The sequence below is a fragment of the Anomaloglossus baeobatrachus genome, chromosome 12 (genome assembly GCF_048569485.1).
Source record: "Anomaloglossus baeobatrachus isolate aAnoBae1 chromosome 12, aAnoBae1.hap1, whole genome shotgun sequence".
Classification (NCBI taxonomy): domain Eukaryota; kingdom Metazoa; phylum Chordata; class Amphibia; order Anura; family Aromobatidae; genus Anomaloglossus; species Anomaloglossus baeobatrachus.
In genome coordinates this window covers 20,681,145-20,708,586 of record NC_134364.1, presented here as the reverse complement: position 1 = coordinate 20,708,586, position 27,442 = coordinate 20,681,145, and the positions used below count along the sequence as shown (strand labels likewise).

The following is a 27,442-nucleotide window of genomic DNA, read 5'->3' as shown; positions in this document are numbered from 1 at the left end:
TCAGGGAAGTCAACAGCATGGCGCCCATAAAAGGCAGGAGCGCCAAACCACAGGCTTACTATGCTGCCTGCGCCGCATGTACGACCCCTCTGCCGGCAGGATCCACTGAGCAATCCAGACCGGTATCTCAGCACAGGGGCACTGTTGAATCATTGCTCCCTGGCCCACCTCAGTTGGACCAGAGGTCTCCCCGGGGTGTCTCATAGATCCCAGAGTGAGGTCTCTGATACAGACCCCAGCCCCTGACCGTCTAAGCGAGCTCGCTGGGAAATTCCCTCGACATCTTCATATTGGTCAGGGTCTCAGCGGGGGGAATCCCTGGATGATGAAGCGGAGACAGCTGATCAGGATTCTGATCCTGAGGCCGCTCTCAATCTTGATACGCCTGACGGGGACGCCATAGTGAACGATCTTATAGCGTCTATCAATCAAAGATGCCACTCACAGGCAGATGGAGCTCTGGTTGAAATCCATCTATGAAGCTATCAGCGCTTCTTTTACACCAGCATTTGCAGCCGTATGGGTGCTACAAGCTATCTCAGCAGGTCAAGCGCAAATTGACGCAGCCACACAGACGTCGGCATTTGCGTCTTACGCTATTAATGCTGTCCTGGACTCTGCGAGCCGTATGGCGGTTGCTTCCGCCAATTCGGTGGTACTCTGCAGGGCCTTGTGGCTACGGAACTGGAAGGCAGATTCTGCTTCCAAAAAAGCGTTTAACCAGTTTGCCAATTTCTGGCGACCGACTGTTTGGCGAACGTTTGGATGAAATCATCAAACAATACAAGGGAAAGGATACATCTTTACCCCAGCCCAAACCGAACATACCCCAACAGAGGATGGGGCAGTCGAGGTTTCGGTTCTTTCGGGGCGCGGGCAGGTCCCAATTCTCCTCGTCCAAAAGGCCTCTGAATAGATCAAGGGCTCTCCGATTCATGGCGGTCTAAGTCAAAAAGACCACCGGAGGTGCCGCTACCAAAGCGGCTTCTTGATGGCTTTCGGTCTCCTCAATCCGCATCCTCGGTTGGTGGCAGGCTTTCCCGCCTTTGCGACTCCTGGCTGCCAAGGGTAAAAGACCGTTGGGCGAGAGACATTCTGTCTCACGGTTACAAGTTAGAGTTCGCCTCTCGTCCCCCGACTCGATTCTTCAGGTTATCCCCGCCTCCCGAGCGAGCCGAGGCTCTTCTGCAGGCGCTGGGCACCCTGAGGGCTGAAGGAGTGGTGGTCCCTGTTCCTCTTCAGCAACAGGGTCACGGGTTTTTCTCCAACCTGTTTGTGGTTACAAAGAAGGACGGGTCTTTCCGTCCTGTCCTGGACCCGTAACTGCTCAACAAACACGTATAGACCAGACGGGTCCGGATGGAAACCCTCCGCTCCGTCATCGACTCAATGTCCCCAGAAGATTTCCTTGCATCGATCGATATCAAAGATGCTTTTCTCCACGTACCGGTGGCTCCAGAGCACCAACGCTTCTTGCGCTTCACCATAGGAGACGAACACCTGCAATTCGTGGCACTGCAGTTCGGCCTGGCTACAGCCCCACGGGTTTTCACCAAGGTCAGGGCTACAGTAGTTGCGGTCCTCCACTCTCAGGGTCACTCGGTGATCCCTTACTTGGACGATCTGCTGATCAAGGCACCCTCTCAAGAGGCATGCCAACACAGCCCCGACGCTTCTCTGGGGGCTCTCCAGAGTTTCGGGTGGATCATCAATTTTCCAAAGTCAAATCTGACACCAGCCCAATCGCTGACATATCTTGGCATGGAGTTTCATACCCTATCGGCGATAGTGAAGCTTCCGCTGATCAACAAGCGTTCACTACAGAAAGGGGTGCAATCTCTCCTTCAAGGTCAAGCACACCCCTTGAAGGGCCTCATGCACTTCCTGGGGAAGATGGTGGCAGCAATGGAGGCAGTTCCTTTCGCGCAGTTTCACCTCTTCATTGGGACATCCTACGCAAATAGGACAGGAAACCGACGTCCCTCGACAGGAACGTCTCCCTCTCTCAGGCAACCAAAGCTTCCCTTAGGGGGTGGCTTTCTTCCCACTTCATTATCGCATGGGAAATCCTTCCTACCCCCATCCTGGGAGGTGGTCACGACGGACGCGAGTCTGTCAGGGTGGGGAGCAGTCTTTCTCCACCACAGGGCTCAGGGTACGTGGACTCAGCAAGAGTCCTCGCTTCAGATCAATGTTCTGAAGATCAGGGCAGTGTATCTTGCCCTAAAAAGTGTTCCAGCAGTGGCTGGAAGGCAAGCAGATCCGAATTCAGTCGGACAACTCCACAGTGGTGGCTTACATCAACCACCAAGGCGGAACACGCAGTCGGCAAGCCTTCCAGGAAGTCCGGCGGATTTTGATGTGGGTGGAAGCCACGGCCTCCACCATCTCCGCAGTTCACATCCCGGGCGTCGAAAACTGGGAAGCAGACTTTCTCAGTCGCCAGGGCATGGACGCAGGGGAATGGTCTCTTCACCCGGGCGTGTTTCAGGAGATCTGTTGCCGCTGAGGGAGGCCGGACGTCGACCTAATGGCGTCCCGGCACAACAACAAGGTCATGGCATTCATGGCACACTCTCACGATCACAGAGCTATGGCGGCAGATGCCTTAGTTCGGAATTGGTCGCAGTTTCAACTCCCTTATGTGTTTCCTCCGCTGGCACTGTTGCCCAGAGTGTTACGCACGATCAGGGCCGACTGCCGCCGCGCCATCCTCGTCACTCCAGACTGGCCGAGGAGGTCGTGGTACCCGGATCTGTGGCATCTCACGGTAGGCCAAACGTGGGCACTACCAGTCCGACCAGACTTGCTGTCTCAAGGGCCGTTTTTCCATTTGAATTCTGCGGCCCTCAACCTGACACTGTGGCCATTGAGTCCTAGATCTAGCGTCTTCAGGATTATCTCAAGAGGTCATTGCCACTATGAGACAGGTTAGGAAACCAACGTCCGCCAAGATCTACCACAGGACAAGGAAAAATTTCCTGTCGTGGTGCTCTGCTCGGGGTTTTTCTCCCTGGCCTTTTGCCTTGCCCATTTTTCTGTCCTTCCTTCAATCTGGACTGGAAAAGGGTTTGTCGCTCGGCTCCCTTAACGGACAAGTCTCAGCGCTCTCTGTGTTTTTTCCAGTAACGCCTAGCCAGACTTCCACAGGTATGCACGTTCCTGCAGGGGGTTGTCACATCGTTCATCCTTACAAGCGGCCGTTAGAACCCTGGGATCTGAACGGGGTGCTGATGGTTCTTCAGAAACCACCATTCGATCCAATAAGGGATATTTCTTTCTCACGCCTTTCGCAGAAAGTGATTTTCCTAGTAGCAGTCACTTCACTTCGGAGAGTGTCTGAGCTAGCAATGTTGTCGTGCAAAGCCCCTTTCCTGGTGTTCACCAGGACAAGGTGGTTCTGCGTCCGGTTCTGGAATTTCTCCCAAGGGTGGTACCCCCCTTTCATCTCAATCAGGATATCTCCTTACCCTCTTTTTGTCATCATCCAGTTCACCAATGTGAAAAGGATTTGCACTGGTTAGATCTGGTGAGAGCACTCAGGCTCTACATTTCTCGTACGGCGCCCCTACGTCGCTCGGATGCACTCTTTGTCCTTGTCGCTGGCCAGCGTAAAGGGTCACAGGCTTCCAAATCAACCCTGGCCCGGTGGATCAAGGAACCAATTCTCGAAGCTTACCGGGCTGCCGGTTCCCTCAGGGCTCTAGGCCCATTCTACCAGAGCCGGGGGCGCGTCCTGGGCTTTGAGGCACCAGGCTACGGGTCAGCAGGTGTGTCAGGCGGCTACCTGGTCGAGCCTGCACACTTTCACGAAACACTATCAGGTGCATACCTATGCTTCGGCGGATGCCAGCCTAGGTAGACGAGTCCTTCAGGCGGCGGTTGCCCACCTGTAGGAAGAGGCCGTTTTACGGCTCTATTACGAGGTATTATTTTACCCACCCAGGGATTGCTTTTGGACATCCCAATTGTCTGGGTCTCCCAATAGAGCGACAAAGAAGAAGGGAATTTTGTTTACTTACCGTAAATTCCTTTTCTTCTAGCTCTAATTGGGAGACCCAGCACTCGCCCCTGTTTTTTTTTTGTGTACACATGTTGTTCATGTTGTTTGGTTTCAGTTCTCCGATATTCCTTCGGATTGAATCTACACCAAAACTGAGGAGCCCGTGGGAGCACGGGGGGTGTATAGGCAGAAGGGGAGGGGCTTAACACTTTTAAGTGTAATACTTTGTGCGGCCTCCGGAGGCATAGCCTATACACCCCAATTGTCTGGGTCTCCCAATTAGAGCTAGAAGAAAAGGAATTTACGGTAAGTAAACAAAATTCCCTTCTTTATCTATCTATCTATCTATCTATATATATATATATATATATATATATATATATATATATATATATATATATATATATATATATATATATATATATATATATATATATATATATATATATAATATATTCCTACCCAGCATCAGACAGAAGGGCAGTCTTCTGATTTACTATTGGTGAATGAGTCCCTGTGGATAGGTTCGTTGTAGGTGGCAGATTTTCTTGCCGGAGTTCAAAAATACACAAAAAAAAGTGTGGATAGAGGCTTTGGGTGATGACATCCTAATAATAAATCAATTTAGCATGTGCTGTGCCCACCAATCAGTGGGTGATTGAGCTTATCTGGTTGACTGACAGCGATCACACGACCTGATCTTAACCTCCAGATGCCATCACCAGCTTCCTCTGTATTATAGAGTCAGTCTTGGCTCTGAGAAGTGATTTATTATATATTTTTTCTGTTATGTGTTTCTTAAGCTGTTTTTAGTAGGGAATGAAGAAATTGGGGGGGAACCCGGCAGGAGATACAAGTGCCGGAGGTTGTAACAAAAACTACTGTAATGTTTCCCTCTGTGTATCCCATAATCTCCTCACCGACTTGTAAAACAACAACAAAAGATGTGTAGCAAATTGAATTTATGCCGTTGATTAGGAGTCTGCCGGTGTAAGGAGCCGAGATGAGGGAGAAGAGACGCCTTCCAATTGTTTACAGGAAAAAAGAGATTTTAGTGTGATTCCCAGTGAGAGGGAAGGATTATTGAAGCAGGAAAACTCATTAAGACGCTTCCTCTCTTTCACACAGGTGGAGGGATTTGCCGTGGGATGCGAGTTCTCTCCGGACGGATCCATCATTGTAACGGGAAGTTCTGAAGGAAACGTCATATTCTACAATTACCAGACATCCAAAATCATCCAGACTCTCCCCAGCCATGGGAGTCCCTGTGTAAGTGTCCAGTACCACTCGGTCCTCCCATCTCTGCTGGCAACCTGTTATTGGGATGGGGAGATCCGAATCTGGGAATGAGCAGCTATGAACTGATATTTAGTTTATTTATTTTTATTCCTAATTTTCTGTATCCTTAATCTGTTGCTAACTCCTGAATTAATCTTAATTGCCTCTATAGGTGTGTCTAGTTTGCAGAATTGGGGTATTTTCCTTCCCTCCTCTGGTTCCATGCAGACTTTCTTTCTTACTGCATGCGGAGCCGGCGGAGTCTTATTGGTGCGGTGTCAGAGGGGTAGGTTGTGCTGCTCTTTCATTCAGATTCTGCCGCGGCATCCTCACACCCACACTCCTTTCTCTTTAAAGGCAATCTGTCAGCACAGAATGACACCTCAAACCAAGCACAGGTACTTGATTCACCCTCAGTGAGGACACTCAGTTCACTTCATGTTCTCACATACTGTTTTCCCCAACATTTTGAACCATTCACTTTGGGGAAGTCAGACCTGTCAATCGAGGAAGAAGATGTCAGAGATGGACACAAAACAAGTTGGTGGGAAGCTGCAATAAACTGTTTGACCAATCCAAAGTGACTTGAGCGTTTGTGCTTCATGTGAATGGTCATTTCGTGTTGACAAACTTCCTTTAAACAGTTGTTCACATCTCGACTTTTCATGGCTGAGACAGGAAGAAGAGTATGTGCACATTTTCTGCACAAAATCTGCACCTTCTGGCAAAAAAACGCACCGAAAAACACATGCGTTTTCTGGTGCGTTTTTTTATGACGTCCGTGGCTTCAGGATAGGCATGCAGATTTCTCAGAAAATGCATCAAAATCTGCATCAAAAAATGCACCGTGTGCACATAGCCTAACTGTCAAGTTCCAACCGCTGGAGGTGACACTACAAAAATAGCCAAAGCGGCTGTGCTGCACTACTTCTGTAACTCCTTCTTCTATGTGAGTTTTGAAAACAGCAAAGCTGTGCCACACCAGGCAGTGTGCAAAGTTTAACCTCCCGTGCTCAGAAGTGGACGAAATTAATCTCATTACATCTATGAGATGTGAATAATCATTTATTAGTTTACACTGAGTTCATTGTTAGGCTATATTCACACAGGACGTTTTTTGCAGCGTTTTTTTTCTGACCAAAACCTGATCTTGTGGCAGGATGTCTCTCGGGAGTTATTTGCGTTTTTGGTGCATTTTTTTGTGGCGCTTTTACAGCATTTTTTCTGTGATGTCAAGACCAGCAAAGGTTCAAAAGTACTCGACCGCTGGGCCGGGATTGACCTGGTTCCAGCACACAGGTAGTAAGATATATAAAAAAAAAAAAAAGGTAGAAAGGAAAAAAATAAATAACGCGCGCGTGTTATACTTACCAGTCTCCGGCAGATGCTAGCGTGTATGGACTCCTTCCAGATATGCTGTCATTTAACAGGCCCCTATCACCTGGGGGGCAGGGGGGCGAAGCATGATTATAGTGGAAGGTAGAAAACATCTCCAAACTCACTAACCAAGCCAGTCATGCCCACTAGCCCAGCTGCTCACGCCCACTAACCTGGAAGGAGCCTATACATTCTAGGCTCAACCGTACCTGCTCCCGCGGCCCCTCCTACTTTCGGTGCTGCTCATTAGCCTCATGCATAGTCACTGCCCCCCCCCCCCCCTGGAGTCTGTGGGTCTATCGAACAGTAAAGAATAAATTGAAAAAAAAAATGATGTAGGATCCCCCCATGTTATGATACCCAGCACAGATGAAGCCTACAGCTACAGGCTGCAGCCCCCAGCTGTGTTCTTATCTTGGCTGTGTATCAAAATAAGAGGGACCCCATGCTGTGTTTTAATTGTTTTAAATAAATAATTAAGAGAAAAACAAAACAGCATGCCTGTGGTCCCCCCAATATTGATACCCAGCCAAGATAAAGCCCACAGATAAAGGCTGCTATTCTCAGGCTGGAGAGACCCAGCCTAAAAATATCAGCCTGCAGCCGCCCAGGATTGTTGGACCCATTAGATGCGACAATCCCAGCACTTTACTCGGCTCTTCCCGGATTGCCCTGGTGCAGTGCAATCAGTGTAATATCGGGGGTTAATCGCAGCTCATAGCTGTGACTAAGCCCTAGATTGGTAATGGCAGGCGTCTATGAGACACCCCCCATCACCAATCTGTAATAAATGAAAAGAAATAAACGCAAACACTGGAAAAAAAACCTTTATTTGAAATAAAATGAAAAAAGCCCCCTCTTTCACCACTTTATTAACCCCATAATCACCCCTACAGGTCCGACATAATCCACACGAGGTCCCACGGCAATTCAGCTCTGCTATATCTGAAGATCACAGCGAGCGGCTATAGAACAGGACTGCCCGCTGTGAGCTCCAGAGAATGAATAAGCCTCACGATAACCGGTCACTTCACTCAGGTGATTTCCGGTCACAGCTGGCGATACCTGTGACCGCAAATAGCCTGAGTGAGGTCACCGCTGAATGAATGGCTCATTCATTCTCTCTACACTAGACTTGCAGACCAGGTCTGTGATTGGTTGCAGTCAGATGCTGGGGGCACGTCTGACTGCAACCAATCACAGATGAAAGCAGTGAATATGTAATGAGCGGGGAAGTGTAGAAGCCATGGGAGCGTACAGCTGTGCCTGTGATTCAGTAAATATAGTGCACCTGCTCCAATCCTCCTATCCCCACCACCACTTATAAGTGCCAGATACCCTGGATCAATTCTGGGCCTAACCGGGTTTTTTATTAACCTGGTTAGACCCGCCGATCCAGGGTATCTGCAAATCCACTTGTCACTAGGTTGAAAATCCGCGGCAAAAGCCCTGAAAAGAAGACATGTTCATTCTTTTGATAACGCAGCAAAACCAAAGGTGGTTCACAAAACCATCAGGAAAAAATCCGGACGTGTGTGTGTTTGTGTATGTGTGTGTGTGTGTTTGTGTATGTGTGTGTGTGTGTGTGTGTGTGTGTGTGTGTGTGTACATGAGATTTCAGAAATCTCATAGACTTTGGTGGGACTGTAAAAAGCAGTGTTTTATAAGCATGGGTTTCCATGAAACCAAGGCAAATCCGTAGCTAAAAAACGCTGCAAAAAAGCCCAGTGTGAACATAGCCTTAGTAACTAAGAGACTATAAAGACTGAAAGTCACTCTGATCATAATGTAGCACCCAGATGGTTGTGAATTCTCTTCCCCTTTACAGTAAAAGTAGTCTAATGTACTGTTTTTTAATTCTTCCTTTGTCCACATCTTGAAGATCTGAAAAGGATTGATTCTATTAGGTGTATATTATGTCTGTACATTTAAACCTGTAAAAGTGGCCTAATTAATGTTTAACGGGGGCCAATCTCAATTTCATTTCAAGAATATCGTCTCTACTAGAGTTGAGCGCAGTTCGTGATTCGAGGTTCTCCAGTTCGCGCCTCGAGTGATTTTGGGGGCTGTCCTAGATCGAACTAGAACTCGAGCTTTTTGCAAAAGCTCGATAGTTCTAGATACGTTCGAGAACGGTTCTAGCAGCAAAAAGACCAGCTAATTACTAGCTGGCTTTCCGCTGTAATAGTGTAAGTCACTCTGTGACTCACACTATTATGACATTTCAGTGTATAGTGTGCGGGAACAGCGCATTCAGATCACTGCTGTATGGATAATGGCGATCGCCATTTTTTTTTTTTTTTTTCCTTGTCTTCCTTCCCTAAGCGCGCGCGTGTAGTGGGGAGGGCCAGCATGTCAGCCAATCCCAGACACACACACAGCTAAGTGGACTTTTATACAGAGAAGCAACGGCATGTGTGATAGGATGTCCATGTCACATGTCCCTGCATTATAAAAACGAGTATCTGCCCGTCCGGACGCCATTATCTCTTTTGCGTCCTTGGTGTCAGACATCACTGGCGCAGCTCCTATCGCCGATACTGCTGTATACGCTCCATACACAGCGCTGTACAGCATAGGGATAGCACTTTCTATCAGTCCTTTTAAGGGCTCATACCGGCAGGGTCAGAGCCATAGGTGACAGGTCCTGAAAACAGAGTTTAACAGCTACACAAGATGACAGCGTCTGTGTAGCTAAGGTCAGGGATTTCCTCGCTGCATTTCCCCATTAGGAGGGATAGAAAGGCAGGCTTCCTTTCCTCTACCCAGAGACCCACAACCCTGGCACTGTACCCTCCTGCCCTTTGCACACTCAAACTCATTGTTACTAAGCCATTATACTAGCAAACACTGAGTGTACTTAGTGGCATCCTAAACGTGGCTATTGGACTTCTGTATAGTCCCACTAGTGCAAAGATATTTGCAGCACCTCTGCCTGCATTGCACACTCAAACTCATTGTAGCTAAGCCATTATACTAGCAAACACTGAGTGAACTTAGTGGCATCCTTAACGTGGCTGTTGGACTGCTGTATTGCCCCAGTAGTGCAAAGATATTTGCAGCACGTCTGCCTGCATTGCACACTCAAACTCATTGTTACTTACTAAGACGTTATAATACCAAAAATTGAGTAAACTTAGTGGCATACAAGAAGTGGCTGTTATACTCCATTAGTGCCCCACTGGTGCCAAGCTATTTCTAGCACCTGTGCAGGACACCCTCCTGCTCTGTTTTTAATAAGCTATAATGATAGCAAAAAATACTGCCATTTAGTGGCATCATAGAACTGGCTGTTGTATTCCATTAGTGCCCCACTGGTGCCAAGCTATTTCTAGCACCTGTGCAGGGCACCCTCCTGCTCTGTTTTTAATAAGCTATAATGATAGCAAAAAATACTGCCATTTAGTGGCATACAAAAAGTGGCTGTTGGACTCCTTTATTGTGCCACTTGTGCCAAGCAATCTCAAGCACCTCTGCATTCTACCCTCATGCACATTTAGCTATGCTAATTTTATAGCAAACTCAGGGAATTCATTGCTGCATTTGATCATTAGGAGGGATAGAAAGTGAGGCTTCTTTTACTGTCCTGGTACCCACAGAACACGGCCACTGTACCCATCTGTCCACTTTTGCCACGCTATTTAATTTGCCCAAAGAGCTGACTCTTTTTCTGCCATCCTAAAATTGTCTGGAATACTAAGTTAGTGTTCCTTTGCTGCCAAGCAAGGTACAACACATGTGCATTCTACACTCCTTTCCATTTCTGGAATGCAATTATTAACTGCAGGTAGTCCAGCCAATCTGTGACGAAGGTGCAGGCGTGGATATAATGTAGCCTGCATCCAATGATGGTTCTCTCGATGTCTGACAGCTCAACAAAACCTCCTGTTTCCACTTCCAAAACAAGTGCTGACCTGCCAATCACACTCCCTGTTGCGGGTAAAGGAGTGGAAGTTCAGTGTGAAAAACCATGTGTGACTGCTGTCCCCACAGTCACAGAGGATGAAGAGCACGCAGATGCACTTGATGGGGCAGGCGGTGGTTGCACAGGCACGCTAGGCCGCATTGTAGCACAGTGAAATTCACATTGCGACTTATGCTTTATTTTAAGTTGTGTACAGGGTGGCCTACCCAGTATGCAGCAAAACCAGGCAACAGGAAAAGGACTCTAGGCAGTTGGGTTGATAAATGATTGTTTAACTTTAACAAAACAAACAATAAGAACCATGCATACAATTTAAATAATTGAACAATCTATTCTGTTGCCTACTACCTGCTAATCCCTCTGTGTAGCAGTAATTGTGTGTTTGTGCGCGTGTGTGTGTGTGTGTGTGTTTGAACACGACTTACCAGTGGCGCATCACAAGAGCTTCCAAGTTATCTACCTAAACGTAGTCAAAACACATTACCCCCCCCTGAATACCCTTGTTAGCTGAAGCCTCACAGATAATGCAGATGATAACAGTGTGAATGCAAACCACACAGCTCTGCAACACAGTCATGGAAATCTTGAAAAGCAACAGTCAATGCAAACATGTGTTGCTGTCCCTCTATGATTTAAACTGTACGTGACAATTTGACAGTGCAGAGGCAGCAAGTCTTATTGTCTATATAGTCGGCCTACCCAGAACAGATATGTGTTTTGCTAATAAAACAAAGTGTTGCGTGCCCGCATTATTGTCTGGGCACAGCCTACCGTACTCGGGTACTCTGATGTCCAGTTTCCAGAAATACAGACTTTACGCTCCTCTCACGGTAAACAGTATAGACAGCACTGTAAGAATGTTGGTCTGTGGCACAGGATGCTGCTCACTGGCATTACGGGGCTCATCATCAAAGTACAACATGACTCCCCTCACAATTGAACAAAGTGTTTCTGTGGCGCCCCTGAGGCTTCCGTCGCCACAGAGACATTGCACCCCAGTCAGAGGTGTGATGTCCCATCCTGGGTAAGGTAAGGGGTACATGCCAGTTCACAGGTAAAACTGCACTACACCCATTGCTAGGCACACACTGGGACAAGGGATAGTGGCAGTAACCCTCCCATGCTGCATGCTGGGAGGGGTCGTAAGACCCATCCCTGCTCCCATAGGGTGGTAGCTTAGCAACCGGGGGGTGGGGAGAGCCAGCCGAGTGTAGAGCAGAGAGGAAGGTCAGAGTTTCAGTTTACCTCAGAGAGTGAGATAGTGAGGAGCCAGCATGTAGCTGTGAAAGAGAAAGGAGCTCTGTGAGTTCAGAGTGTCCGCAACAGAGAAAGAAAGCAACAGAGAAGGAGAGAAACAGAGAGTGGAAGAAGAGCTCTAGTCAGGCAGGAGCTAAAGAAAGAAGAAAGTGACGCTTCCTGGTGAAGACCCTGGGACTCGGAGGGTCCAGGTGACACCAAGCAGGGAACGAAGGGATTCCAGGGCCACAGATAGCTTCAGAGCTGGTGGCCAGTGAAGTCAGCTGAGAAAGGACACAATTAGAGGGGTGCACTGGCATCAACCCCCAGATCTACCCGGGATCGGCGGAGGTCCCTGACGGTGGTCCCAGCAGTCCAAAGGCTCCTGCAGGCCTTGACAAGAACTGTGAGTAAAGACCTTGAAACTGCACCCCTGGTGTTGCCTCAGTTATTTCTCTGCATAGACACGAATAAGCACCAACAGTGTCCCCGGGGCACCGCTCCACCTGTGGGGAGCAGTACCACCATTGCTGCCATATCATCACCCCGGAGGCCTCACACAGCAGCGGCGGCTTAATAGCCGCATACCACAGGTGGCGTCACGAACACAAACCCCAAGTCATCAGCCATATTTAACTGACACCCACCAGGGCCACGGAGCCGGGCCCCCTCACCACTGACTACCTCTGGACTAGTCCGGCCCGGCACCGGGTGTCCCATAGCCCTGGGGTGGGCGAGTCATTTCCGCGGTGGCTCCTTGCTGTAACACACACCTTTAGCTTTTCCTTCTGTTCATAGACAGCATCTCCAAGTCCACATCCGAAGAGCAATTTGATATTGCTATAGTGACCAAACAAAGGCAGATCCAAAAAAACAGCAGCCCCTTGTGTGTAGTCTGCAACAATGCATGCAATGGCAAATAAGCATGTTGCATTGACAGTGGCTAAAGCTGAGCAATACACCTTCACGCTATCAATTCATATCCATGTGACACTTCATGGAGGAACTACTCAAAGGTGTGAGTTTTTGCCTTCTACTTACAGATTGTTGACAAATCTTACAGATTCCATGACTTGGGTGATCCTTTGCGATGTCCAAAAATTCACAGGCTAGGCAAGGCTTACAGCCCATGCGACCTGCATAGCCAACACGACTTCTGCTCAGAGTCAAAGTTGTGGTCCAGGATTCAGTTGTTGACGTGCTTCCAGTACTTTGTCTCTGGCCAGGAAGACGCAACGTAACCTCGTCGTCAGTAGCATCCTCCTCTGCTGACCTCATCGACTGGCTGACTTTGGTTTGACAGTAAGTGTGGTCTCCAACCTCATCAATAACCCTGTGTGTTTTCATTCCCCTCGTCCTGAGTCCTCCGAGACAACCTCTTCCTGCCCTGACCGAATAGTAAAGTTGTCATTCCAATCAGGTATCTGTGCTCCTCATCATGTTCCCCATTGTCTCCACCAGGAGGATTTACTTTTTGGAAATGAGGGTGTAGATTAGGCTCAGCACCTTCTTCATCGGGGCCTGGATCCCACTCACAAAGCTTCTGGCCATCTGCGCAGATCATTTCCCCTGTGTCATGGAACTCGATACCTCAACACGTCAGATTATCTGCTACACCCGCAAGCTTCAAACTGAATCTGAAAACTCATCTGTTCAGAAATGACTATAACCTTCAATGACACCACCACCATACGTACTTGACGCTCAACCTACACCACTCCTACTGTCTCCTCCCAAAAATCCTTTAGATTGTAATCCCGCAAGTGCAGGGCCCTCTTCCCTCTGTACCAGTCTGTCTATAGTTAATTGTATATGTATTCTGTATGTAACCCCCTTCTCATGTACTGCACCATGGAATCAATGGTGCTCTATAAATCAATAATAATAAAAATAATAATAACTTCCTTGTCTGTACTTATTGCAGCTTTGGAGCAGACCTCTGATTCCCAGGCTATAGTGCGACTGAACAGCTATGCAAACTCAACCATCTCTGTTACCCCATACTCAGCAGGGCTGGTGGAAACTTGAGAGCTGTTAGGAAGCAAGTGCGATTGGATTGACACCACAGAGGAATGGAGTATTTGGGATCTTGAAATTGGGGTGGAGGAGAGGCCACTTTATGGAGCACTTCAGATCCATTGAAGCAGCTGCTGTTTTGGCCTCATCTACATTTGTTAGCGATGGTTGTGTCCGTGAAAAAAAGGATCATATCAGATTATCCATGGGAAGAAGTACACCTGTTCTTTTGGATGGTATTTGTTGTTACAAAACCTGTAACCTGAAGCCTGCTGCGGTTTCATTTGCGCCCAGGCGTCAGCTGCCATTTAGGGATGTGCCTTGGGTTGTCCAGCTGGCTACTTTCTCCTCCACGTATGTGTGGAGAGGCGGCTAGTGCGCATGCGTGTGCCGATTTACCCCAGCCGCAGCCTAACTACAGTGTTTCGCCTACTGAGTATGCTCAGCCTGACTGTGCCATTGCTGAGGCTAAGTCTTCATTTCGGGATACAGCGCATGCTCCCACACTTAGTGCGAAAAGCCTCTTTGCACAGGTACTTGCACTATGTGCCGGGTCTAGGTCCTGTGTTGTGCCTAGACACCATAAAGCTGATAGTCTTTTTTCAGACACTGTATTTCATGCTACTGAGCATGCTCAGGCACTTACTGCATCAGAGACTATGTCTGGTAATGAACTCTTTGGCCCTGCCCCTGATGTGGGGGTCCCATATAGACCACAGGGCATCAGGTGTCCTGACGATGTGGCCAGGCCACTCCCAAATGGCTTGCAGAGGCCCGCCCCTATGACTTGTCACCACATTATTGATGGTCAGACAATGACTGGTGAGGTGTTTGGGTCATGGCAGCCATGAGGTCATCATTGAAGTTGCGGTTCCAAATAGGACGCTAGTTATGCCACTCATGACGTGTCACTCTGCTTTTGTCTCCAGGAGGTGCATTGTGGTTCACCCTGGTTTGGGGCGGAACCAGGTTATAAAAGGGGCTGGAGCCAACAAGGAGGTGCGCAGTCTTCTATTATGCTCCGAAAGAGCACACCTCCATGTGTTGAACCCATTGCGGCTTTAGGCCAGAGGTAGGCAGGGATAGGGTGTCGATGCAGGCCGCCACCACAGTTGGTAACGCAAAACGGTTAAGACCAGCTCCTGTCCTACCAGTCCTGCTTGTGCAGCCCAGTGGCATTAACAGGCCTGCTGCTGCTGATGCGCCTGCTGTCCACAGGTGTGGCCCCTACGCACATGGTCAGCGTACTCAATGGCCCCTGTGTTGTTAACAGGGAGTTCCTGGGCTGGGTGGGCGTGTGGACCCTGTGACGCTAACAGGGCTCCCAGTCTCCAGATCCGAATGGCGTCTAACTCGGTTCAGGCTACTATTAGTTTCATAGCCACACAGCTCTGTATCCCCCACCAAACCTTCCAGTTGCCAACCTCTCCTTTTCCATCTGGGAGCACGGTGGACACTGACTTCTGATGGGGATATATACCTTTCTCTTTCTTTTCTTAATAATTTTCGGTATATAGCGGTAACATAGTATATACCACCTTATCCAAATCTGCCAGTCCCACTGTAACAGATGGTGTTTCTTCAGCAAATGTTACTGTTGCTTAGCCACCAAATCCACGGACAAAAACTTTTTTCCCCTTTCCAACACACCTGTTCCCCTTTCCACCAGCATCTGTCCTTTTTCAACTCATTTTGGTATATGACCAAAAGTGCAACTCTGCAGGGACACCGTACTCAACGCCATCTCAGCACAGCAGCCAGCCCTCGGTCCCTCAGATGTGGACAAGTAAAAGCCCATTTCCTCCTATCCATGACAAAGCGTTGAGATTCACTCTGTGCAGCACTGGTGTTTAGTGGAAAAGCAGATCTAAGATTGCGTACCACATTCTGCAGATACTCCTGTATACGTGCGTCCCTTTCTATGGCAGGAATTATTTTGCCAAATTTTGTCTTGTACCGGGGATCTAACAGTGTGGCAACCCAGTAGTCAGGATTACTTTGAATTCGTACAATCCGAGGGTCATGTTGTAGGTAGTGCAGCAAGAAGGCGCTCATGTGTCTTGTGCATCCAGGAGGACCAAGTCCTTGGTGTGTTGGTGGCAGAGAGGTGAGAATTGTGCCTCCTTCCTCTGCCCTCTCCCCACAACCTCGCACAACCGAAATGTGAGCAAGCTCTCACTCATCTGCTGAGTCTTCCATACCCATCGCCAGTTCGCCCTCCATTTCTTCATGGGCTCCTGCACCTTCCTCAACACTTTTTGCTGATACTATGCGCCCTTGTTAATCCCTCTCCCTCACCATGACTGCCGCCTAGGTGCCGCTGACCATCTGGACCTCGTAGATCTTGTTATCCCTTCCGCATATGACTCCTCCTGTACTTCCTCCCCTTCCTCTTGTCCCAACACCTGACTCCGAATAATAATTACAGTGTGCTCCATCATGTAGATGACCAGAATTGTCACGCTGAGAATGGCATCGCCAGTGCTAAACATCTTCGTCGACATTTGTAAACTGTGTAGAAGGGTGCATAGGTCCTTGATCTGACACCACTCCAGCAGCGTGATCTGCACCACCTCTGGATCAAGTTATCCCAGGCTATATGTCATAACGTATTGCAGCAGGGTTCGGCGGTGCTGCCACAAACGCTGCAACATGTGCAGATTCAAATTCCTGCGTGTCGGCACATCGCATTTCAGGCGTTTAACCACCAGACCTAAAGACTTCTGTAGCGACGAAAGTTGTTGAGCTGCTGTGTGGGCACGATGGAAGTGAGCACATAGCGAGCGTGCCCGCTGCACAAGGCCATGTAGGCCGGGATGGTGTTTTAAAAATTGCTGGAGAATTAGGTTCAACACGTGAGCCATACAAGGCACGTGTGTCACATTGCCCTGACGATGGCCCGCAGCCAGGTTTGCATCATTGCCGCACACGGCTGTTAAGTCACCAACGGAGTCCGCTCCGTCAATTTGTACTCCGGTCGCCAGGTGACAACGTGTTCCTTTCATGCATAGTGCTGATGATGGGAGAGGAGTCGATGCCAGCGGCGCAGGTGGACGCAGGTTATGCTCACCCACTGGGCTGCATTACCTTGACAGATGCAGAATCTCTGGCTGAATGTAGTTGGTGGGTATCTCACAGATGAAGTACCATCATTCAGCTACAACCAATGGGAAGACACCACACCCTTTTTTATGCCCATCCTGTCTGCAGACCACTGCCAGACATAGCTATGAACCTCTGGTTACTTTTACCCCCAGTTCAGTTTTATGATTTTGTGTGCTTGTTACCTGACTACTTTTCCTGCTTGCTGTTTATGTACCTTGTTGGCCGATCCGCATTTCACCTCTGCTTGTTTTCTGATTAAGTCCTGGCCGTCCCATTCTGTTCCTGTTCCTCAATTAATGTTTTGACCCTGCCTGACTACTATTCTCTGGAACTGCAGCCTTCCACAGGTATTGATCACCTTGGGCCCTGTGTAATTCCTAATCCCTGTATAGGGGTTAAAGGGTTTCAGGGTTCTAGGGGTCGTGCTTGGTGAGTGGCTTCCCTCTAGCCTATCATTTACAGCCCATCTGAGTGTGTGGATCAAGGAAGGCGTTACACCGTGCTCTCTGCAGAAGGCCATGTGGGCCAGGATAGTGCTTTAAAAATTGCTGGACAACCAGGTTCAACACGTGAGCCACACAAGGCACGTGTGTCACATTGTCACAGCGAAGGGCCGCACCCATGTTTGCATCATTGTCGCACCCGGCCTTCCCTGGCTGCTGGTTGAGTGGAGACAACCATTGATGAAACTCGGTCTCCAGAGCTAACCGTCCACAACTTCTCAGCGGTGTGACTCACATTTCCCATACATTTCAAAGTAAACCTTTGACCGCCTGAGGGCATTGAGCTCTGCTGCCAGCATAGTAAGGAGGTTTGTGGTATTCCTTGTGCGCAGTTACAAGGAAGGGTGGCCTGACCACACAGGGTTTGCGCCAAGGTGGAGGACCCACACGAGGTTGAAGAGGCAGAAGCAGTGTATTAACTTCTACATACAGAAGAAGGATTGACACAACTCGTGGGGACGGCAAGACTTGTACAGCAGACCCTTCTCCATCTCTCCCCACATTAACCCATTGCCCAGTCAGCGACATGTAACGCCCCTGTCCATGCTTACTGGGCCAATTATCTGTGGTGAAATGCACCCTGTCACACAGAGTTTCTCAAGGAATCAGTGATGTTTAGTGCGACATGCTGGTGTAGCGCGGGCACGCCTTTGTTGGAGAAGGAGTGGCGCCTGGGCATCGGCTCTTGGGGCACTGCGATGGGCATAAGGTCTCGAAAATCCTCGGTTAAAAAGGTTGGAAAGGCAGCATTTTGGTAGCCAACAGTTTCCAGATGCTGAAAGTCAACCTCTAAGCCATGTCATGCCCTTCTAAAAGCATGTAAAACACAGCGAGGGGACTCCAACCACAGTCTCCCTCGTTTCCACTAACTGGGCCACACACACCCCACTTGACTGGCATCAGTTGACCCCCATTTTCAAGCTTACAAAGATGCTTTGCATGAAGCACTCTCAAAAATACGCGTGCCTTTCGCCTCCCCTGGATGACCCAGGGGAAGAAAAGTCCTCTGAGAGCCATGTCCACATTGTCAGTGGACAGACACGTGTGCTTATCTGCCAGCAGACCCCCAGCAGCACTGAAGACAGGTTCCGAGAGAACGCAGGCTGCAGGACACGACAAGATCCCCAAGGCGTACGTGGCGAGCTCAGGCAATTTATCCAGATTGGAAGCCTAAAATGAGCAGGGCTCAAGTTGCACAGTAATGGCATCGACGTTTCCTTGCATATACTCATATATCTGTGTGTCCTCCTCTTTTTCCTTGTCCAGCTCTTTTGTTTTCGCATGAGTATATGTCCTTGTCACTTTCCCATGTGTTTGTGTTGTGTTGTGAGTTGTTTGTCACCTTTTGGACACCTTTGAGGGTGTTTTCATGTGTTTGTGAATGTCTGCCATTGTTTCCTATGCGGTTCGAGTTCGGTTCGTCGAACCGAACTCAAACTGGACCTCCGTTCGGCGAACCGAACTCGAGCCGAACCGGGACCGGTTCGCTCATCTCTAGTCTCTACCCTTCTGACTGCATACATGACCCTGCATCTGAAAGAAATGCAACATCACTGGGGACCGCACACCGTCCTGGATAACGGGCCTGAAATTCTGATTACAAGTTCCATTGAAAGGAGCTTAATAGATTAATTGTATAATGACATTTTATGCAGCTTTGTATCGTACTGTGTGTTTCAATTTCTCATCCTTTCATTTTCAAGATCTCTGCTTGCTGTGAATGAGGGATATTTCTGTGGCTTTTCGAAGTCTGTACCCGTTATTCACAAATTGATAGGTCGTTACAATGTATAAATCAGCCTGTGCGAGAAGTGATAAGGACTCCATATTGATACATTTTACCTGCTCTGATGTTTGTGACGCTCACAGAGGTTTGTTTTCACTGGACACAATTGTAATAAACCCTCAGATGTGAGAAGTATTATGGCTGTATGCGCTGTCAGCCTCCAGATGTCTTTTCTTTACAGGTCAATGACTGTAGATGACTGTATATTCTGTCTGGGGTTTTATAATCATCAAGTTGTATTAATATGAAAAAAAAATGTATTTTTTAAATGATATATTAAAATTTTTAAGTTGTGCTTGTTTGTGAACCATTTATCTTATCTCTATTTCGTTACTAGAGGTTTAGTTGTTAGCCATCTTTTCACATGGAAAGCGACAAAGTAGCAGCCAAAACTTTTGTTGAGAAAGAAACCGGATTTTTTTTTAACTTACAGTCCAATAGACAATGCAGTCACTTATTGTTGTGCCTGTAAAAAAGCATTCATAACTGATTTTAAAAGAGAAAGGTAAGCATCACCCATAATTAGGTAAGGTTTGGATAGGATCCCTGCTTTACATCTGTTAAGGCTAAACAACATTTTCACAAGAGCATTTGATGACGGTGACATACTGTGTGGAAGGTCCTGGAGGAGTAGTAGTGAAGCATCTGCTGATACAGAATACACAGAAATGGATGAAGAAACAATGTGCTGCTAATCTGTGACACGGCAGTATGAAAGGTCCTGGAGGAGCAGTAGGGAAGAAATGGAAGAATCAGAGAGACAATCAGATGCAGGTAAGAAAAAAAATATTTTTATTATGTTGTAAATGTCTTCTGAACCAATCCAGTTTGCAAAACTAAAAGATACCCTTATTATGCATTGTGTGCACAGCCAGAATCTGTTTGCCATTGCTTTCATGTCTTGCAGGAAGTCCAGCACAATCTATATCTTGTATTTCTCATGATAGCACTGCATCTGATTGACAGGAAGAAGCAATTATTGTGCCCGTACTGCTGAGAGGTACAGACAACGGTCAGTAATCAGCCGTACAATGCGCAGTTTGATGATTCTGTGAGGCGCTGTGCCACTTACCTCTGCCGACCTCTGGAGTCTGCTGTAAAGCCCTTGCTTTGAACTGAATTGCTTCTACTTTACATAGCTAATTACATGGCTTACTGAACGCTCGGTACATTGTGACATTGAAGGTGATTGTTACTTTCATTCAGTTATGGCTCCTTTAATAAAGGCAAACGAGCACTTAGACAAGGTTGGAACTTACTGTCAATCATCTCAGTGAGTTACCGTAAAGCGACTGTCAGCGCAAAATGACTGTTTGCAGCAAGTCCAGGTGCTTGGAGCATCATGGCGTGGCCAAACATTTGCATACATCATTTCCCCTGCTTGTTTTCCATCTGTCTCCACCCTTCTCTGACCTTATCAAGTCAGACCTGTCAATCAAAGAGGGAGGGTGGTAATTGAGGGACAACAAGGAGGGGAAAAAGATGTAATTAAATGATTGGCATTGATGCACCAAGTGCCTGTACTTGGTCGAAACAGTTATTCTGTGCTGACAGTCCCTTTAGTACTTGTGCACATGAGCGTGTACATGAGAAGCGTGCAATGTCAATGACGCAGAACAGATCTTTCAGTTTTTCCTCAGCTCTAATTAGACTGAGGAAAAAATAGCAGCATGCTGTGATTGGCAGCATGTCTCTGATCACTCGCACCCTTACAAGTGTATGGGTGCTTGTGAAACATTGGACTGCACTCGGATGTCATCAGTACAGTCCGATATACTCTGAGACAGACAATGGAGGAGATGGAGAAACCAATGTCTCCATCTTTTTCTCACCTGTGCTCCGATTCTCGCAGCAGATGACACTCGGCTCACGGCCGCAGCGGGTGTCACTCGGCTCACGCCCGCAGAGAGTGACACTCGGCTCACGCCCGCAGCGGGTGTCGCTCGGCTCACGCCTGCAGCGGGTGTCGCTCGGCTCACGCCCGCAGCGGGTGTCGCTCGGCTCACGCCCGCAGCGGGTGTCGCTCGGCTCACGCCCGCAGCGGGTGACGGTCGGCTCACGCCCGCAGCGGGTGACACTCGGCTCACGCTCGCAGCGGATGACACTCGGCTCACGCCCGCAGCGGATGACACTCGGCTCACGCCCGCATCAGAGTTTGAGCCGCTTGTTATTAGCTTGTCGTATCGGATGCTATGCACTTAGTGTGACCCCTGCCTTCAAGTTTCACACCTCTCATTAGGATCGACCTTCAATGTTTGGTGACAACCCTAAATTCCCTACTATGGTTACACAGACTGTGACTCAGTTTCATTGAAGTGAGCACCAGGTATGGTCATTCACCATAAAATATTGATATTTACATCCAGGGAAATGCTTGCAATCTGACCCCTTGATGCAAGCATAGGTCAGCATCCATAGCGTAGCATATTCAAATGTAAAGGGGTAGTACTGGAGTAAGGAGAAATGGATTTATTATTGCACAAAGAGCGCCACTTCTCTCACAGGTTGTGTGTGGTATTGCAGCTCTCTCAGCCTAATGACTACTCAAACCACACAGAGGCTGTCAGGGCACCCTTGGCAAGGCTGAGCAGTCCAGCGCACCTTCACACCCCCTCGTTTTGTATTAATCTCTGCTCATCTTCCTATGCTTTATAGGAACCAAAGGACGGCAGAGATGGGGAAACAGGAACAAGCAGGTGGGAATGTGCACCAAATCGCTTGGACCTACAAGGAGTGCACCAAGCACCTGTGGTTGGGTCGAACAGTCATTTTGTGCTGACATAGTCCCTTTAGCTCAGTGAGGCTGGGATATATTATCACACACAACCTGTGGACAGGCGTGACGCTACTTCTGGAAGAAAGCACCTACAGCATTGTGTGAACTAGGACATCTACCAAGTACTTTAATGTATGGGTATTAAAGGTGCCCAAACTATTCCATTAGTGTTTCCTTATATTCTCCTTACCACACATCTCCTACAGTCACCCGTCCTTTTCTCATCGCATCCTCTTATACCTGCTGCGAGTGCTGAATCTCTGGCCTCTTCACGCTAGGCCAAGACTTTTGTCAATGAGGAGGCCAGGGAGGGTTCTACGTATGCATGCAAAAGGTTACGGTGTTCCTTATGAGGTTATAACCTTTTGATGGCTGACGACAAGGAGCGCAGGGGCCAGAGAGGAGTATAAGGATTTTCTTTTTAACCTTTTAATGGCCCTTTATGGTTGGGGAAAATGGCGGCCTGTGGCCACTAATTTGCTGAATGTGCGCCAATGTAAATTACAAAAAAATGAAAATTATTGTAAACAGCAGTAATAACAGAATTGGATTCCACTGGAATATATTCAGTTATCTGTAATACACAGCTGACCTCAGAATCCACCATTAACAAAAGGTGATGTAACAGCTCACCTCCTCCCCCTCCTGTACAATAACTGACATCTCTATATACAGTAGATAACACAGGCTCCACCATTCACAATAGGTGATGTCACAGCTCACCTGCTCCTCATTCTGTGCAATGACTGACACTTCTTCTATATTCAGAAGATAACACCGGATCCACCATTCACAATAAGTGATGTCACAGCTCACCTCCTCCTCCTGTACAATGACTGATTTTTTCCTTTATATATGTAGTAGATATCACTTATTGTAAATGGTGGATCCTGTGTTGTCACAGCTCACCTCCTCCCCATCCTGTCCAATGACTGATTTTTCCTCTACATATATAGTAGATAACACAGGATCCATCATTCACAATAGGTGATGTCACAGCTGACTCCACCATCCTGTATGGCCTATGCACACGCTCATTAGATGCTTCAATGCAAAAGATAGGGTCGGGATCTAGTCACTGCTGCTGATGTACATGTGAATTTCATGAAACAACAAGAAGTTTCAAGTTTCTTATTTTTAAGTTACCACTTGAGGAAAAGAAACACGAAAACCTGATTTAAACAATAGGTGATTTTCTGATGAAAATTTCCCTTTAAGCCAGTCTTTATTTCAATAGCTTTTCTCATATTCCATGTGAGCCCTCTCAGCCAATTACTAGAGCTTATCATAGTCACATGACATATCTTTTAAACAAAGTTATATTTCATGTTCTGTTCTTCCAGTCCCTTTAAATGCTGCACTTTTGGACTATTTGATGCAGTTGCACCCACTTATTTATCTTTAGTAGGATATCCTGCCTTAAATTGCCATGCTGACAGTATCCCTTTAATTTGAAAACAACTGACATTACACAAAAAAAATGTTTTTCACAGTAAATCGTAGTGTGCCATAATATAATCTGAAATCAAATACCTGGTTGTCGGACTCGGGAGTGTGGCCTCCTCCCTTGTAGTCTGATCATTAGTGGTAGTCAGACTATTAGGCACCAGATATGGAGAATTTCACAATATTGGGAATAGCGGTGGCTGTAGTTAATAATATCCTCAGTATATTGGTGTTCTCCATTCTTCTCAGCCCCTGTAGTTTCCTTATTTGTTATAATGTCTGGAAATGTGAGCTCCTGGGACCAGCTATAATAAGGAATAATGAAAATGTCAATGATGTGGAGCTGCGGACGTATCTGGGACAAAGGAATGTGTGTAATATATAACAGTCTGTGCTGCGGAGCAGGTAAAGATGTAATGTGGCCTGCCGCACCGCTGGATGTGAAGGTCAGCTAGATCCTCTGCAGCTGGAGCATTGTCTCTAATTACACCCATAGGAAATATATGTTTGCAGAGATGTTCTTTTCTCGTATAGGTCGTCACAAATTGAAAGTATTTCTGAGCTCGCCAGAAAGGAGTCTCTGATGATCGCATTCACTATTTAGCGCTAGATCAGATTACCCAATGTAGACAGACCCACCTCGATATGCATATATTGCATAAAATAGGTGACTGTACGGGTTTAAGGGAAATTGCCTTTAGGAAAGCCTCCATGATTGAAGACGCAAGCATCGGTGAGCTCTTCTGAACCCCTGTAGGCGTCATGAGGCCCTTTTGATCTGTGTATTGTCAGGGGTACTTTGCACACTACGACATCGCAAGCCGATGCTGCGACGCCGAGTGCGATAGTCCCCGCCCCCGTCGCAGTTGCGATATCTTGTGATTGCTGCCGTAGCGAACATTATCGCTACGGCAGCTTCACATACACTCACCTGCCCTGCGACATCGCTCTGGCCGGCGAACTGCCTCCTTACTAAGGGGGCGGGTCGTGCGGTGTCACAGCGACGTCACACGGCAGGCGGCCAAAAGCAGCGGAGATGAGCGGGACGTAAACATCCCGCCCACCTCCGTCCTTCCGCATAGCCGTCGTGAGCCGCGGTGACCAGGTAGGAGATGTTCCTCGCTCCTGCGGCTTCTCACACAGCGATGTGTGCTGCCGAAGGAACGAGGAACAACATCGTACTGTCGCTGCAGCTAAATTATAGAAATGTCGGACACTACACCGATGATACAATTACGACACTTTTGCACTCCTTAATCGTATCATAAAGGATTTACACACTACGATATCGACAGCGACGCCGGATGTGCGTCACCTTCGATTTAACCCCACTGACATCGCAGCTGCGATATCGTAGTGTGCAAAGTACCCCTTAGAGAAGTCAGAGGGGGGTATCTTATGGTATTGAACATTTGTATAATATTTTGATATATTTGTCACGAACTATTGGTGTTTGGGCAGGGGCTGGGGGTGGGGTAATAGGGCAACTACAAGATATTTCTATCCAATTACGAATGTCGTGATAAAGCAGTTGTCAGCCCAATAGTAAACACTGTTTACAATGTGACCCCTACCTTCTGTGTGGATAACTGATACATTTAATAATAGTTGAACAATAAGTATAAAAAAATATAATTGTGCACAGTTGCATCCTGTATTATACACCAGAGCTGCACTCACTATTCTGCTGGTGCAGTCACTGTGTACATACATTACTGATCCTGAGTTACATCCTGTATTATACTCCAGAGCTGCACTCACTATTCTGCTGGTGCAGTCACTGTGTACATACATTACATCACTGAACCTGAGTTACCTCCTGTATTATACTCCAGAGCTGCACTCACTATTCTGCTGGTGCAGTCACTGTGTACATACATTACATTACTGATCTTGTACTGATAAAAAAAAGTGCACCAAAGGACATAATCAAAATAAGTTCACAGAAAAAAACCTCACCAGAAATAAAGCCACCAGCCAAAAAAATGGTCAAATAACGGCAAAAGCACATGCAAGATGCATACGGCCCTCCATGATAAAGGTTGGAATTGCAAAGGTGCAGAATACCTATAAAACAACCACCCACAGCCTAATATGTCAGGAGGGGGTGGTTACCGGCAGTAAAACTGCACACTAATAAGATCTAATATAGGACGTCAGTCACACGGATATGTGCAATGCACAGCGTCCAGGCAAAGCCTATTGATCACGCCTTTCTATTAGATCAGGAGGGCTGCCCAGCACCTAAAAGGTGCACTGGCACAATGGACAGACATCCCAGGGGGCCGGCTGCATCCTGCAGAGATTGTGCGATAAAAAATGATAAAAATTATGAACTTATTTTGATTATGTCCTTTGAACTTTGCTAATGTAGTTAAGGACTCGTAAGCGTGGGGACCCTTGACGTATGGGTTACAAGCTTATGTATTTTGGCCAAAATATGACCAATACCTCACATTTATTATCATAATTTTTATCATTTTTTATCGCACAACAAAAAATCCTGTGCGCACTAGGCAGAATTTGACAGCTGCATGTTTTGCTGCAGGATTCCTGCAGCAAAAACAATTGCATGTCACTTCTTTTCCGCACGTCACTGCGGGATTTCACTCCATTGACTGCCATGTAATCGTGAAATCCCGCAGGGAATAACGCAGGCAGCAAAATCTGTGCGATTCATTGCGTTTTCCTGCGTTATTCCCTGCGGTATTGCGCGGTTTACCTCCGGTAATGTACATCGCTGCCTGCGGTTTTGCAGGGAAGTCATGTCATTACAGGAAGAGGAAGCAGAGCAGAGAGTAAACACACACACGTCACACTCACACACACAGACATAGAACACAAACAACAAGGTTGGGGATGCACAGCAATAAATAATGTTTGATTAATAATGTGAGGGTGCATGAGCCCAAAAGGGAATTAATGAAAAACGATGAAACAGGTTTGGGCTAAGAAATGCACTCCACTCACTAATATACTTAAATTTTCATACGTTTATTTAGACAAAAAGATAAAAACATATTAAAAACAAAGTGCCATCCATCATAAATTCAGCATAAATAGAATAAGGTTGTCATGAGCAAAGTCCGTATGCAGCAATAAATAAACAGTGGATACAATATCTACACCAGGCATAAACAGTCATGAAGATTATCCACATATAAAAGCCCTCAAAAAAGACATCAAGGCTGGAAATAATCTATGTTATCCGATAGGTAATTATAATTCATAGCAAATATCACCCAAAAGTATTCAGTATACAACCTGTATCAGATACCCATGCTGCCACAACCAGACGGACAAAGACATCTCATCATAATGCAAAGAAAAATGCTGACATGATGTGGAAGTTAGTAAATCCCCACTCATGACAACCTTATTCTATTTATGCTGAATTTATGATGGATGGCACTTTGTTTTTAATATGTTTTTATCTTTTTGTCTAAATAAACGTATGAAAATTTAAGTATATTAGTGAGTGGAGTGCATTTCTTAGCCCAAACCTGTTTCTTCGTTAGACATAGAACACAGACACAGACACATAGAACACACATAGAAAGCAAACGGAAATATAGAAAACAAAGCACGTGGGCTCCACTGTATATTTACCGTCCAGCCGAGGTAAGCACACAGCGGCAGCCCGGTATTCTCAGGCTGGGGAGGGAGAGGGGCAGGGTTAATGTCCCCCGCCTCCCTCCCACCTCCCGCAGCCGAGAATATCAGCCGCAGCTGCCCCGGGACTGTCGCATGCATTATGCAGCAGTATCGGAGTGTCCCCGGCTCTTCCTGCTGCCGTGTAGCAGTGGCAGTCGGGGTAATACAAGGAGTTAATGGTGGCGGATCACCGCCATTAACTCCAGGCTTGATCATGGCAGCGTCTATGTGACAGCTGACATGATCAACCCGTAAGTAAAGTGAAAAAACACACACACCGAAAAATCCTTTATTTTAAATAAAACACAAATAAGCCTCGTTCACCCTTTTATTAACC

The 27,442-nt window shown here is 47.2% G+C and overlaps 1 protein-coding gene across 6 annotated transcripts in view; it reads left to right on the top strand.

Moving 5' to 3' along the window:
* The window catches only part of WDR25 (WD repeat domain 25), a 185,319-nt gene that overhangs the window by 114,731 nt on the left and 43,146 nt on the right, over nucleotides 1-27,442 (top strand). For 2 of the 6 annotated variants that reach the window (XM_075330983.1, XM_075330984.1), the window contains exon 7: nucleotides 5,132-5,272. In XM_075330983.1, coding sequence (XP_075187098.1) covers nucleotides 5,132-5,272 — 141 coding nt within the window. Of the gene's footprint in view, nucleotides 1-5,131; nucleotides 6,003-12,882; nucleotides 13,261-13,280; nucleotides 13,901-27,442 lie in introns of those variants that run through there. The other 4 variants (XM_075330987.1, XM_075330988.1, XM_075330986.1 and 1 more) reach the window with 4 other exon arrangements.